Source organism: Otolemur garnettii, unplaced genomic scaffold, assembly GCF_000181295.1.
Source record: "Otolemur garnettii isolate 467f Iridium unplaced genomic scaffold, OtoGar3 scaffold00324, whole genome shotgun sequence".
In the NCBI taxonomy this organism is placed as follows: Eukaryota; Metazoa; Chordata; class Mammalia; order Primates; family Galagidae; genus Otolemur; species Otolemur garnettii.
This window is the reverse complement of record NW_003852719.1, coordinates 169,677-183,227: the sequence shown is the minus strand read 5'-3', so window position 1 is coordinate 183,227 and position 13,551 is coordinate 169,677. Positions and strand designations below refer to the sequence as shown.

The 13,551-nt window shown below is 41.3% G+C and overlaps 1 protein-coding gene across 2 annotated transcripts in view; it reads left to right on the top strand.

The window, feature by feature from the left end:
• PALLD (palladin, cytoskeletal associated protein) overlaps positions 1–11,974 on the top strand; it is a 240,054-nt gene extending 228,080 nt beyond the window's left edge. For both annotated transcript variants that reach the window (XM_003803530.2, XM_012813870.2), the window contains 7 exons: positions 1,140–1,289; positions 3,456–3,550; positions 5,912–6,044; positions 7,345–7,552; positions 8,788–8,953; positions 9,377–9,510; positions 10,663–11,974. In XM_003803530.2, the coding sequence (XP_003803578.1) occupies positions 1,140–1,289; positions 3,456–3,550; positions 5,912–6,044; positions 7,345–7,552; positions 8,788–8,953; positions 9,377–9,510; positions 10,663–10,835 (1,059 nt within the window). In that variant the 3' untranslated portion in view covers positions 10,836–11,974. The remainder of the gene's footprint in view (positions 1–1,139; positions 1,290–3,455; positions 3,551–5,911; positions 6,045–7,344; positions 7,553–8,787; positions 8,954–9,376; positions 9,511–10,662) is intronic.
• The last annotated feature ends 1,577 nt before the right edge of the window (positions 11,975–13,551 follow it).

The following is a 13,551-nucleotide window of genomic DNA, read 5'->3' as shown; positions in this document are numbered from 1 at the left end:
GCCCATCTTTCCACCGTGTAGTTCATACTCTAAATCCAGAATAATGGCTGAATCATCACGTATCTGTGGACCAGTGGTTTTATTTAAAGATGAGGGAAGGAAAGAGGATCTACAGAAGTAGTTGGACCACTTTAAAATTCATATTGAATCAAAATTTACTTTTACCTTATTTTTCACATGTAATTTTTTTATCAACTGAAGTTATATATGTGAAAAATATTGTACTTTTGGGGTGGTGCCTGTGGCTCCGTGATAGGGCACCAGGCCCATATACCAAAGGTAGCAGGTTCAAACCCAGCCCCAGCCAAACTGCAACAACAACAAAATAGCCAGGCGTTCTGGCGGACGCCTGTAGTCCCAGTTACTCAGGAGGCTGAGGCAAGAGAATCGCCTAAGCCCAAGAGTTGGAGGTTGCTGTGAGCTGTGACGCCACAAAACTCTACTGAGGGCAACAAAGTGAGACTCTGTCTCTACAAAAAAAAAAAAAAAAAAAAAGGAAAAATACTGTACTTTTCAATATTACTGTGCTATTGTTGCCACAGTGAGGGCAGCTGTCAAGCTTTAGGCCTTTGGTCATTGTTGCCACAGTGAGGGCAGCTGTCAAGCTTTAGGCCTTTGGTCATATGCACGGGTCTCAGAATCCCAGCGCCAGCCACCCACCTTCCCTGCAGCCTCTATTTGTCAGATAGTTCAGCGGAATGACTAGAGTTTGGGATCTGTATTTGTCTTGGGAACAACCTTATTACCTTTACATTGTAAGTAATACATTTTAATTGCCAACACATTTGAGAAAAGCAAAAAGAAAAATGCCTACAATCCCTCCAGACAGAAATAACCCCTACATAACTATCCAAATTCAATATATAGTCTATTATGTAAATAACGTATGGATGCCATGCCATGTTTTTAAAAACAAAAGGAGGTATTATATACCGTGTATTTTTTTAAAGTAAAATAGAATTGAATTTGTTTGCTACCTGCTTTTTTTTCGCTCAAAATTCAATTTCCTATACAGGTATTTGGTTCAACATGAAAACTCAGGTCAGGTCTGCAGACACCAGGTTATTTACAGTCCTCCAAACAGAATGCAACTATACACATTCCTCATTAGTCCTGATTGGTCCTGTTTCCTCTCTCAGGTCTATTGGTTTAAAGATGGGAAGCAGGTTTCTCCCAAGAGCAGTCACTATGCCATTCAGAGAGACCCAGACGGGACCTGTTCCCTCCACACCATGGCCTCCACCCTGGATGATGATGGGAATTACACCATCATGGCTGCAAACCCTCAGGTGAGGAAGGATGGTGCAGGCCTATGTCTAGTGCCTATGGGCGTTTGATTGGACAGAGAAGCTGTTTAATTAGAAGGTGAAGTTATACTCCTTTGACTCATGAAACTATTTTTCTACATTCTGCATCCATCTTGGTTTCAGAAGACAGAAAAATTCTTCATCTCCTGAGTGACTTACCCTTTCAGATGTTGTTCTACCAAGTGATTCAGTGTAGACAAGTATTCCTTCCACAATGTGAGGGCCCAACAAGTAGGCGATAGATGGCAATAGTGGACTGGACACAGCCCCACAGTAGAAAATAAGCACTAAACAAATACACAAGTAATGAAATAGCAGGTAGGGTTATATGGAGAAAATAAAGCAGAAGGAAAACAAAATATTTTTAAAATACACACTTGTAAATGGGATAAGTACTGTATAAGAGCACAGTCACATAATTTTGATAGTACTTATGTATAGCATTCAGGATGTGTTTTCACCAAAATGTTTTCTCTTCAATTTGCCCCTAGATTTAGAGTCAGCAAATCAGTTGCCTTTTAGAATCAGGCTTCTGGGTAACAAGTTCCCAGGGGAATCCTGCAAATTCTTTTTTACCAAATACTTTATATATTCTAGACACTAGAATATATGTAGTACACAAAAATGAATAAGAAGTGACTTTGTACCTTGGGAGAAACCAAATATGTGAAAGGAAAAGAAGGGCAGGAAATCAAACAGAAAGACAAAAACCCAGGACTTGAGCCACACTGAACAGCCTCAGGCCAGGTGGCTTGGCAGGGCTAGCATAGCTTCTGGCTCGGCCGCTCGGCCACTCACCCACTACTCCAGCAAGCCACATGCCATCTCACTGTGCCTGCTCTGACCCCGTAAGATCTTCCTCTCAAATAATAAGTTCCAAGTTTTCCTCCTTTTAAATTCCTTTCAAATTAATTCGAGTTCTTAATTTCAGTCTCTCAATAACATAAATCAGTGGAGCACCACCACCCCCACTCTCAATTAACAACACTACTATCTCTTAATGAGGGGAGCAAGGAAGAGCCTCCACTCTCAATTGACACCTACCAACTATCTTTACTCTCTCAATTAGCAGCAATTAACCATCACTCAGTTAACTACCATCATTAATACTTTGACAAGCGCTCCCTCCCTCCTCCCCCAGCCCTCGACTCTCCCCACACACACATACAACTTCAACAAATGTGTGAAAAGCACTCCGTGTACCTGGTCCATGGATGCGTTCAGTAAGTTACCGTCACTTTAACTCAGAGACACAACTTACCCTGCCTTAGAACAGAACGTGCAAGCAGGTATGGAGGGTCAGCTCTGTGTCCAGCCCCTTAAATATTTTAGGTTTAACTGTGTCTAGTTTGTAAGTCTCAGATTTGTTCATTTTACATGAATGTGATGTCATTCAGGCCATCCCAGCGTGGTTCTTACCTAATGCTCATTTTCTCATGCTGACATCTACTTCTTCATGTGTGGTTTGGGTAAGGGATGCCACTAACTTTTAGTAAGGTTATCACTAAAATACCTGACAAAATATGTAGCTTTGATTCAGAATTGGCCACAGCCCATAGGCACAGATTATGATTAATTCAAAGAGGGTTGTCATGTTAAATACTGTCCTGGCTCGGCGCCTATAGCTCAACCGGCTAAAGGCACCAGCCATGTACACCTAAGGTGGCGGGTTCGAATCCCCAGCCCGGACCCGCCAAACAACAATGACGGCTGCAACCAAAAAAATAGCCGGGCGTTGTGGTGGGCGCCTGTGGTCCCAGCTACTTGGGAGGCGGAGGCAGGAGACTCGCTAGAGCCCAGGAGTTGGAGGTTGCTGTGAGCTGTAATGCCATGGCACTCTACCCAGGGGGACAGCTTGAGGCTCTGTCTCAAAAAAAAAAAAAAAAATTACTGTCCTGGATAAAACAATGAAGTTTATTTAACAGTTGAGAGAAAGACCCTCTCATCCAAATTTATTTGTGTTAGAGTTTTACTTGAGGAACTTAACTCAGAGAAGATGCTTTTCTAAAAGGGGTGCTGCCACTGCTAACACACCACACAGATTTGTTGTGTGATGATGTCTTATGGGGAGCAGGACAATAGACTTGAGTATGCTTAATGGTTACCAGCTTTGCCCAGCAAGTCACCCCTTCCTGATGTCTCTGGCAGGGCCGCACCAGCTGCACTGGACGGCTGATGGTCCAGGCTGTCAACCAGAGAGGCCGCAGTCCCCGCGCCCCCTCAGGCCACCCTCATGCCAGAAGGTATTTCAGATGTTCTTTCCCATATGTGTCATTATTATTTTGTTTATTCTTGTTTTCTTTATTTATCACTATACAGTCAATAGTATTAAAATCACAGTGTGGCCACAAAAGTGGAAGATGAAATGTGAGTACGGACTCACCATGTATGGGTCCTTAGCTATTCAGAAAGGAGAGGGAACAAACATTGTTGAGATGCGCTAGGCCCACTCAGATACACCACTGTTAACTTGCCAAATAGAGCGCATTTTATGTGTGAAGACACACTCAGTTCCTTTAAATGGTATATTACCATTAAACACGAGTACATTTGTTTAAAGAAGTTTGATTTTGAACATTTGTGTATCAACAGCCATGTGAGTTGACCGATTGCCACTGCATTTCTTAAAATCAGCTATTTGTTAATATTTATTTTTCAAGCTCTTAAAGACCATCAGACCACAAATTTTGCAGGTTAAAATCTGTCATTTTTTTAATTTAATTTTTTTTTTGATGGAGTATCAAGCTGTCGCCCTAGGTAGAGTACCATAGCATCATAGCTCATAGCAACCACAAACTCTTGGGCTTAAGTGATCCTCTTGCCTCAGCCTCCCTAGCTGGGACTACAGGTTCCCGCCACAACACCTGGCTTTTTTTTTTTTTTTTCTTGTTATAGGTGTCATTGTTTGGTGGGCCTGGGCTGGATTTGAACCTGCCAGCTCCAGTGTATGTGACTGGCGCCTTAACCGCTTGAGCTACAGGCACTGAGCCAAAATCTGTCGTATTTTAAATGCTAAAACTAATAACAGCATGCTTCCCAGTTTTAGTAGCCCTGCATCTGTGCAGGGATGCATACAGAAAAATGAGAGGCAGAGACAGAAAAGAGATACTACTTCTTAGTAACATGTTTGCATTTAAAAAAACAAAAGTCAACTAGCCTGTCAGCCTGGGCTCATAGATATTTTGAGTATCCCCAAATAGGCCAGCTGTAAATTGAACACAGTCAGGTTCACAGAGGCCAGCAGAGAAACTGACTAAGCATCACACAGGGGGTGTGACTGGATCCAGAGACCTTCACCAACATTGATAAGACAACTCTGGCAGCTGAGCACATGCAGATTTAATTCCAGCCATGTGGTGGCAGTATCTTCACATGACGCAAGCAACTGTCAGTGGCCGTAATTTCTCTCAGCATACTTAGCAGAAAGGCCACTGTCAAAAGTTGCAGCAGTTGTCCTTACTGCTTTTCTTGAGGTCTTCAATACATTTAAACTTTTCCATATCTCAGTGGGTCCTCTAGAAAGCATTTTTCTCATAAATTAGATCTACCCTCAAGAAGAATAGACCATTTAATAGCCTGGTATGCTGATATTTCATTTGTTCCACTCTTGCTTTTTCTAGTGAATGTTTTTAAACTTATTTTCTAGTAATTACTGACAGAATTTGTATACAGTATATTGATCTTTTCTACAGTGTACGCTGCACTAGCTTTAAATTGCATTCCTCTTAAAGAAGTGAGAGATGCAGAAAATCTGGACTATCTGCACAATCTTATTTTTTAAAGGAAAGAATAATGGCTTTTAGCATATAGATAACTAAAGAAAAAAACTTGCTTCACGTTGTTTTCCTGATTAATATCAAATAAATTTTGATTAAAAATATATTAAAAATTTTTATAGAATAATAACTTTTAATTTCTGAACCACAGTGGAAAGTTATAGTAATTTCAGTTGAAAATGATTTGGTAATCAGCAATAGCTGTTGCTACTTTTCATAAACCTTTAAAAAAAATTTAAGAAAAAATGTGTTAATATATAATGTTAAATATATATAACTTATAATACATATTTTAACACATAATATATAATTTAACATTATATATTAACACATTTTTTCTCCATTTCCCCGTCTGACTTATGTAATTAGGAGAATATTAAATTTATGATAAATTTTGAAATTAAACAAGATTTTGCTTTTATGATTTTTTTTTTTTTTTGAGACAGAGTCTCACTATGTTGCTCCCATTAACATCACAGCTCACAGCAACCTTAAACTCTTGGGCTTCAACAATTCTCTTGCCTCAGCCTCCCAAACAGCTGCGACTACAGGTGCCCACCACAACACCCAGATATTTTTTGGTGCAGTTGTCATTGTTGTTTCACTGGCCTGGGCCGCACTTAAACCCACTAGCCTTGGTGCATGTGGCTGGCACCTTCACCACTGTGCTAAGGGCATCAAGCCTTCTGTTTTTGTTTTTTTGTTTTTTTTTAATCTTAAGGGTAGGGATCAGATAAGAAAATCATATTATTACCTTGTGTATATTAAGAAAACAGATGACTAAAGTCTGGGAATAACTAACTATTGATATTTCTGTCTTGTTTCAAGGCCTCGATCCAGATCAAGGGACAGTGGAGATGAAAATGAGCCAATTCAGGAGCGATTCTGCAGACCTCACTTCCTACAGGCCCCTGGAGACCTGACTGTTCAGGAAGGAAAACTCTGCAGGATGGATTGCAAAGTAAGTTTCTTACCATCTGCCAATCTGTTGCCTCACTTCTCCCCCCTCATTGACAATTCTCTGTAGTTCCTTATTCCAGTTTAAGAGCAGAAAAAAATGAATAAAACATAACCCGATAGATATCTACATATTTCTTTTTTGAGACAGTCTCACTCTGTCACCCTAAGTAGATTGTAAAACGTAGTTATAGACCACTTGTAAAATGACTTGGGTTTTTTTGTTTTGTTTTTTTTTTTGAGACAGAGCCTCACACTATCACCCTGGGTAGAGTGTGTGGCATCACAGCTCACAGCAACCTCAAATTCTTGGGCTTAGGAAGCGATTCTCTTGCCTCAGCCTTACAAATAGCTGAAACTACAGGTGCCCACCACAGTACCTGGCTGTTTTTTGGTTGTAGTTGTCATTGTTGTTCGGCAGGCCCGAGCCGGATTCAAACCTACCAGCTCTGGTGTATATGGCTGGTGCCTTAGCCGCTTGAGGTACAGGTGCCACCAAAATGACTTGTTTTTAATCAACTGGGGAAATGTTATTTTAGATGATGTTAAGGGATTATTAATTTTATGTGTAAAGGTGGAATTATGATTGTGTAAGAAAACTATTTTTTAGATATGTCTACTTATTTATGTATAGGGGTAAAATTACATAAAATTTTATTTTAAAATATGAAAAAAACGAGTGAATCTTAATAAGGGTTATATAGAGATTAGCTATAATATCACCTCTGTTAGTCATATTTAAGAAATGAAAGTACTTTATTTCACTGTACAGGGACATAACTATCCTTGACATCCCTGCCACTAAAAGAACACTGGGGCTTGGCGCCTATAGCTCAAGCAGCTAAGGCGCCAGCCACATACAGCAGAGCTGGCAGGTTCGAATCCAGCCTGGGCCTGCCAAACAACAACAACTACAACCAAAAAATAGCTGGGTATTGTGGCAGGTGCCTGTAGTCCCAGCAACTTGGGAGGCTTAGGCAAGAGAATTACTTAAGCCCAGGAGTTGGAGGTTGTGATGCAATGGCACTCTACCCAGGGCGACAGCTTGAGGCTCTGTCTCAAAAAAAAACACTGGGGCCAGGCACAGTGGCTCCCACCTATAATCACTCTGGAGGCTGAGGCAGGAAGATCCCTCAAGCTCAGGAGTTCAAGACCAGCTTGAGCCAGAGCAAGACCCCCATCTCACCCTTGGAAAGCTATAAGCAAAGTCATAGAAGCTGATACTAACAGCCGTCTCTTATACTACTACAAAATTTCTTAGTAGTGATTTCCCTTTGTTTTAACGTATGTTCCCTCTGGTTTAGGTCAGTGGGTTACCAAACCCAGACTTGAACTGGCAGCTCGATGGAAAGCCCATACGGCCTGACAGCACTCACAAGATGCTGGTGCGCGAGAATGGGGTACACTCCCTGATCATAGAGCCTGTCACAGCTCAGGACGCTGGCATCTACACATGCATTGCCACCAACCGGGCAGGGCAGAACTCCTTCAGCCTAGAGCTGGTGGTTGCAGGTATGCTCACATGTGAACCCGCTCTCTCTCTGTCAGAAACAGCATCAGACTGACAGCGGTAGACCCAGTCTGCATTATTGACAAATATGGAAAGTAAAGCAACCAGTATCATCAAAACAGTCGATGAGCACATGTTACAAGGCCCAACACGTCAGAAACACTCATTTCTTGTGCTCAGGTCTAACCATTATCATTTAATCTTCCTTTCCTCTTGCCAACCAAGAAAGGGGACTTCAGCAGCTCTTACGGGCTGTGTGGTCTCTCATCTGTGCATTGGTTCTCGGTATGGCACAGGGAGAGTCTGCAGCAGGGTATAGATGCCCAGAACCCAGGGCTTTGCTTACACAAGAAGTGCTGCCCATATTCCCAATTTTAACAGAATGTACAATTCTTCTAAAATTCAAAATTTTTCTCTGAAATGGTTTCCACTACTGATCCCTGAAAACAATTTCCCATTGGATTAGGTAACATTGAATGTTATTAACAATTAGTTCTGGGTTTGACTCCTATAGCTCAGCGGCAAGGGCACCAGCCACATACATGGAGGTGGCAGGTTAGAACCCAGCCCAGGCCTGCCAAACAACGACAACTACAGCCAAAAAATAGCCGGGTGTTGTGGTGGGCACCTGTAGTCCCAGCTACTTGGGAGGCGAAGGCAAGAGAATCGCTTAAGCCTAAGAGTTTGAGGTTGCTGTGAGCTATGATGCTACAGCACTCTACTGAGGGCGACATAGCAAGACTCTATTTAAAAAAAAAAAAAAAATTAGTTCTGATTTTTCTCAGACTAAGTAGTAAAGCTGCCTTATCTTTTTTTATAGCTGCCTTCAAAGAATACATGTTGGAATTTGTAGTTTATGGAATGTGCATTCCTAGTTTGTAGGTAACTACTTAAAGCTACTAGATTAAGATGCCTCCCTGTATGTTCTCCCTGTAAGTCTTATGGCATTTCTCACTTAAGCTGAGAGTTAAAGACTTTCAGAACTCTGTAGCAAGCTTCTCAGAGGGCACTGAGGGAACCCAGGGTGGTATGGTTGGTGATGGCTGTGGCACAGACCAATGAGTCTGACAGGTGGCCAGGGCACCATATGGGCTGATCAGACTTGAACTAATTGAGATAAGTGAGTGGAATGAAGAAAACAGCACCTGAGTCAAAGTGATACAAAACCAAACATCTCCCTGAGCCCCCTGCAGCCCCTCTGCATCACTAATGGGCAGCCTGTCTCGTGCTCTCCTAGCCAAAGAAGTGCACAAGCCTCCCATGTTCATTGAGAAGCTGCAGAACACGGGGGTCGCTGATGGGTACCCCGTGCGGCTAGAGTGCCATGTCTCAGGAGTGCCACCACCACAGATATTTTGGAAGAAAGAAAACGAGTCACTCACTCACAGCACTGATCGTGTGAGGTAAGGCAGCACCGTGACATGGCCTAATGGAAAGTGCTTATTCCTGGTGACATCTGTAAAGACACATTTATAAAGCATGTACATCTCTATGCAAAAGCCACACTTTTTATGAGTCACAGACCAATCACGCTAATGTAGAATAAGACTTTTAGACGGAAGCACATTCTCTGATGGTAATATTTATCTTTACATGTAAAAGAAAAGATGGATTCATTTGCTTTAGGGTTATTCAGAGGTTTCTGTAAAAGCTGATCTATTCACCCTCTTGGTGTCCGCTCTTCCCATTGGCTTTAGTGCACTAGTAGCCGCTGTAGAATTAGGAGTGACCCTGTTACCTGCTACTTGCATAATTCTAAATCATGTTTCATATTCAAAGCCACTTTTTAAAAATTTAGTGCCTTAATGCCTCTGCCCTTCCTCCAGCATGCACCAGGATAGCCATGGCTACGTTTGCCTGCTTATCCAAGGAGCCACCAAGGATGATGCCGGGTGGTACACCGTGTCAGCCAAGAACGAAGCGGGGATTGTATCCTGCACTGCCAGGCTGGATGTTTACAGTGAGTGCCATTTACTCACTAAATTAGGAATATTTAGACATTTGAACAGCAAATTATGTTACTCTTACAAACAACTATAATATTTTGTAAAAAAATTCATATTGCTCTCTCTTTCCATTTATAGTTTCTCAACATTAATAATGAACCACACCAGGAGAACGAATACCCAAGTACCATTCAGGAACTTTATTAGCAAAACATGCATGTTGATTTCTCTTACATTGGCTAGTTGTGGCTTCCTTACTCAAGCATCCTGAGGCGCTGATAGTAAACAAAGGCATAACTACGTGTTTTTTACATTTTCTTAATTTGTGTTCTACCATTCTGCCTTGGTGATAATCCAATCACAGTACCCTAATGCACCCAAGATTCATGTCCTATTAAGGCTGGAATGTGTGCTTGCTTATGCTTCTCATTGTAGTGTGTATTACACAGCTCAGGCACAGACTTGTGTTTGTGTATTTGTGTACATGTGTCCTAAATACAAAGAAAACTTTCCTACTGGATTTACAAACCAGTACAACAGCATTATGTGATCCATTAACATAAAGAAAACCACTCAAAAAAAAAAAAAGAACTGCCCTCAAACTTTATCTCTTATGGGAAACAAATAACTTTGAAGTGGCCCCAGCCTTCTCTCCTGCCTGATTCCTTTCAACTGATTAGTGTTAGTGTTCAGTTTCATCCGCTGGGAATTCCTAACTACTATATTTTCTTCAATAAAAAAATCAGTTTATACCTGTGTACCACCCCATATATTTCATATTACTATGTCACAAGTACAGTGTGAGAGTTAGGAAGCTCATGTCAAAAGGTCCCCTGTGCTACAGTGTTTACTTCAAGTCTTTAATGGCATCCACCACCCTGCACAGACAGTAAATCTCTTAACACATGAGCACAGCACAGGTCCCTCAATTCTCCCGGCTCTACCATCTACCGTGACTGTGCTCAGTCTTTCACAGAGGACATGCCCCTGTTACCCATCAAAACATATCCATCCTGACATCTAAGGGCTCTCCAATTACATCTTAAAAAAAAAAATCTTAACAACTACAAAGAACACGTGTCCTATCTAGATGTAACTATGTTTAAAAATATTCTACAGTTTCATGGTAAATGATAAAAGATCTTAATTTACCTTGTTGTTTGTAGCCCAGTGGCATCAGCAGCCGCAGAGCACCAAGCCAAAGAAAGTCCGGCCCTCTGCCAGTCGCTATGCGGCACTTTCGGACCAGGGACTAGACATCAAAGCAGCCTTCCAGCCTGAAGCTAGCCCATCCCACCTGGCACTGAGCACCATCTTGGTGGAAAGTGAGGACCTGTGACTGGCTCTCTTGTTGGTGCTGAAACACCAAGACAGCCACTGCCTTGACCAACATGCTCCTTTGTCACCTTACGTAAAAGTGACTGTAAGAAATAAACACCAAAATAATATTTTTCTTACTTGATAAACCAAATTTAGCATTTAAGTAGGTGATGCTAATAGAAGTATACACATTGCACAGAAAAATTCACATTTATTGTCCAATTTGATACTTTTGGAATTGCTATCATTAAAGTGATCTGAAATGCCAGAATGCTAAAGGAAATCAGTTGTTCACAGGAAACCACGTCGGTGTTACCTACATGTGCCTTAAACACAGCTATAGGTGCCATGCAGCAAGATGGCGCTAAACACTGAATGTGAAGCGGCTGTGCCACAAACACAACAGTGACTCTGAGACTGTTCAGCCAGCTGTGGTGAGCCAAGTGCAATACGCAAGGATGAAAGAGGAAGAGCTGACAGAAAGCCAAGTAAATGCCTTGTCTTCGTAAATGGTTTTGTCTTAAATCATAAGGAAGGAACTACTTGCCTTAAATTTTATTAGTGTTAAGAGTTTTCTAACAAGGTTAATACCTTACTTTTTAACTTTTTTTTCTTTGTGGTAGTATTTTCTTTCCATGCTACCTTGGTAGGAAGCTTATGTACAAACCATATTAAAAGGGTAATTTAAATATAAATAATATAAAGTATTTTGAATAAAGCAGAACTACATTATGGTCCATTCCTCTAAAGGTACCCAAACCACCGAAATGACCAAGGCATACACTATTTGAGGGACATGGGTCTGTGAGGAGAAGGGAGAATTAAGGAAGGTGCCACCAGCACAATTACATTGTAGTCATTCACACACAGAGAGAAAGGGCATGAGGGCTGCCAAAGACAAGACACTGCCAATCACAAGTTGAGGAATTTAGGGTCAGGTGGAAGTTTAGAGCATGTGTGCAACAGGAACTAGAGAGTGAAGTGTGTGCAGGGTGAAGATGTAGGTGGTTAGGGCAAGCAGATAATGAATTGAAGGTGTAAGACAGGCACAGACACAAAGCTACAGTGGGATGTCCACTGGAAGGAAGTGGAGACCGGAGAGACAGAATAGGTCTGTGCCATAATGGGCCTTTAGTGGCACCATGAAGTGGACTGTGGAAATCACTGGCTTACCACCCAGCTGACCTGCAGTTGGTGAAGGAGGTACTGGGCTCCAGGTGGTGAGAGGCAGCTCAGCCAAGACTGTGCTGAGTGTGTGCAATTCTGCGTCAGCTAGAGGGGGTGGATTCTGACCAGACTTGACGGTTATAAGTCGGAACCAATAAATTTTAAAGAGAAGAAAAAAATAATTTGGCCTGGTAGTATACACCATAAAGCTGTAATGGTACTTTGCTATGAAAATAAACACTGTATTCCTTATGCAAAACACATTTATCTTTCTTATTTATGTTTTGACCTCTCTTAGCTAAGTTACTCAATTCATATGTAGTAAGTTTATACCTGTGTACCACCCCATGTATTTCATATTACTGTGTCACAAGTACAGCTTTCCATTTCTTTTTAAGAACACTAACCAACCAAGCCTTAAATACTAATAGGCTTCGTTCAGCTCCGGGAGGCCTGCACAGATGCTCTGTGCAGCATGGCACAGGTTTTCCTGACCATGCCTCTGTGCCTCTAACATGGAATCTAAGACACGAGGCAAAGCTCTCATGGATCTATGTTGCAGAATTATGACTTATGTCATATCTTACTTGCCAAATTTTTTAAATGTGACTTTTTTGCTAACTTGCTGGGTTTGGGATAAAATAGCATTATTTTGCCGCCTTTATTGCTGTATTTATAGGAAAAAAGTACTATCATACTACTTTGGATTGTTGTGCCAGTGTAATATGGATTTAATATCAATAAATATTTAACAAATAATAGTTCCTATTTTCTGAAGCAAAATACTCAGTTTTAGATTTCTATTGTTGCTGCAATAAATGAGCACAAACTTAGAGGCTTTAAATGTCACTGACAGCTCTGTAGATCAGAAGGTCAAGCACGCTGACACTGGTGTCTCTGTTCAGGATCTTACAAGGTTCAATCATTGGTCAGCTGGAGATCCACTTCTAAGCTCAAGGAGTTGTGTCACAACTGTCAAGAACTCACATAGAGGTCTTACTCCATCCCCCAGCCTGGAGATGTTCTGAGCTCCTGCAGACTCCCATATCCTTGCCTCAAAGCCTCCATCTTCAGAAACAGCATTGAGCATCTCCCTCTCACCAGAGTCCTTTCATGCTTTCTTAAACTCACATGATTTGGAGCCCTAATTACATCTGTAAAATCCCTTCAGAGAACAGAGATTTGCATTTGATTGACTGGAAAACAGAGGTGTATGTACACTGGGGTGGGAATTTGGGGGTCTAATTTAGAGTCCTGCCCACCACATTCATGCACTGCAGCTAAAACCACACAAAAGCCACAGTTTAAAGGACACAAAACATAGGAAGATGAATTAAAAATGAGGAATGAGGGAATACAGCATTAATACCTAGATAGTTACAACAAATGGACAACATATTTGGCCCTAGGCTTTCCTGCTATAAGAAATAAATGGATAAAGATGGTTATTTTGTGTAATTCAGCACCTCCATAAGATAAAAGTATTTACCTCTTACATAAGTTATATAATGGGGCTTTGAGAATATGTTTGAATTGGACCAGAATTATATATTTCAGATTGTCTTCTA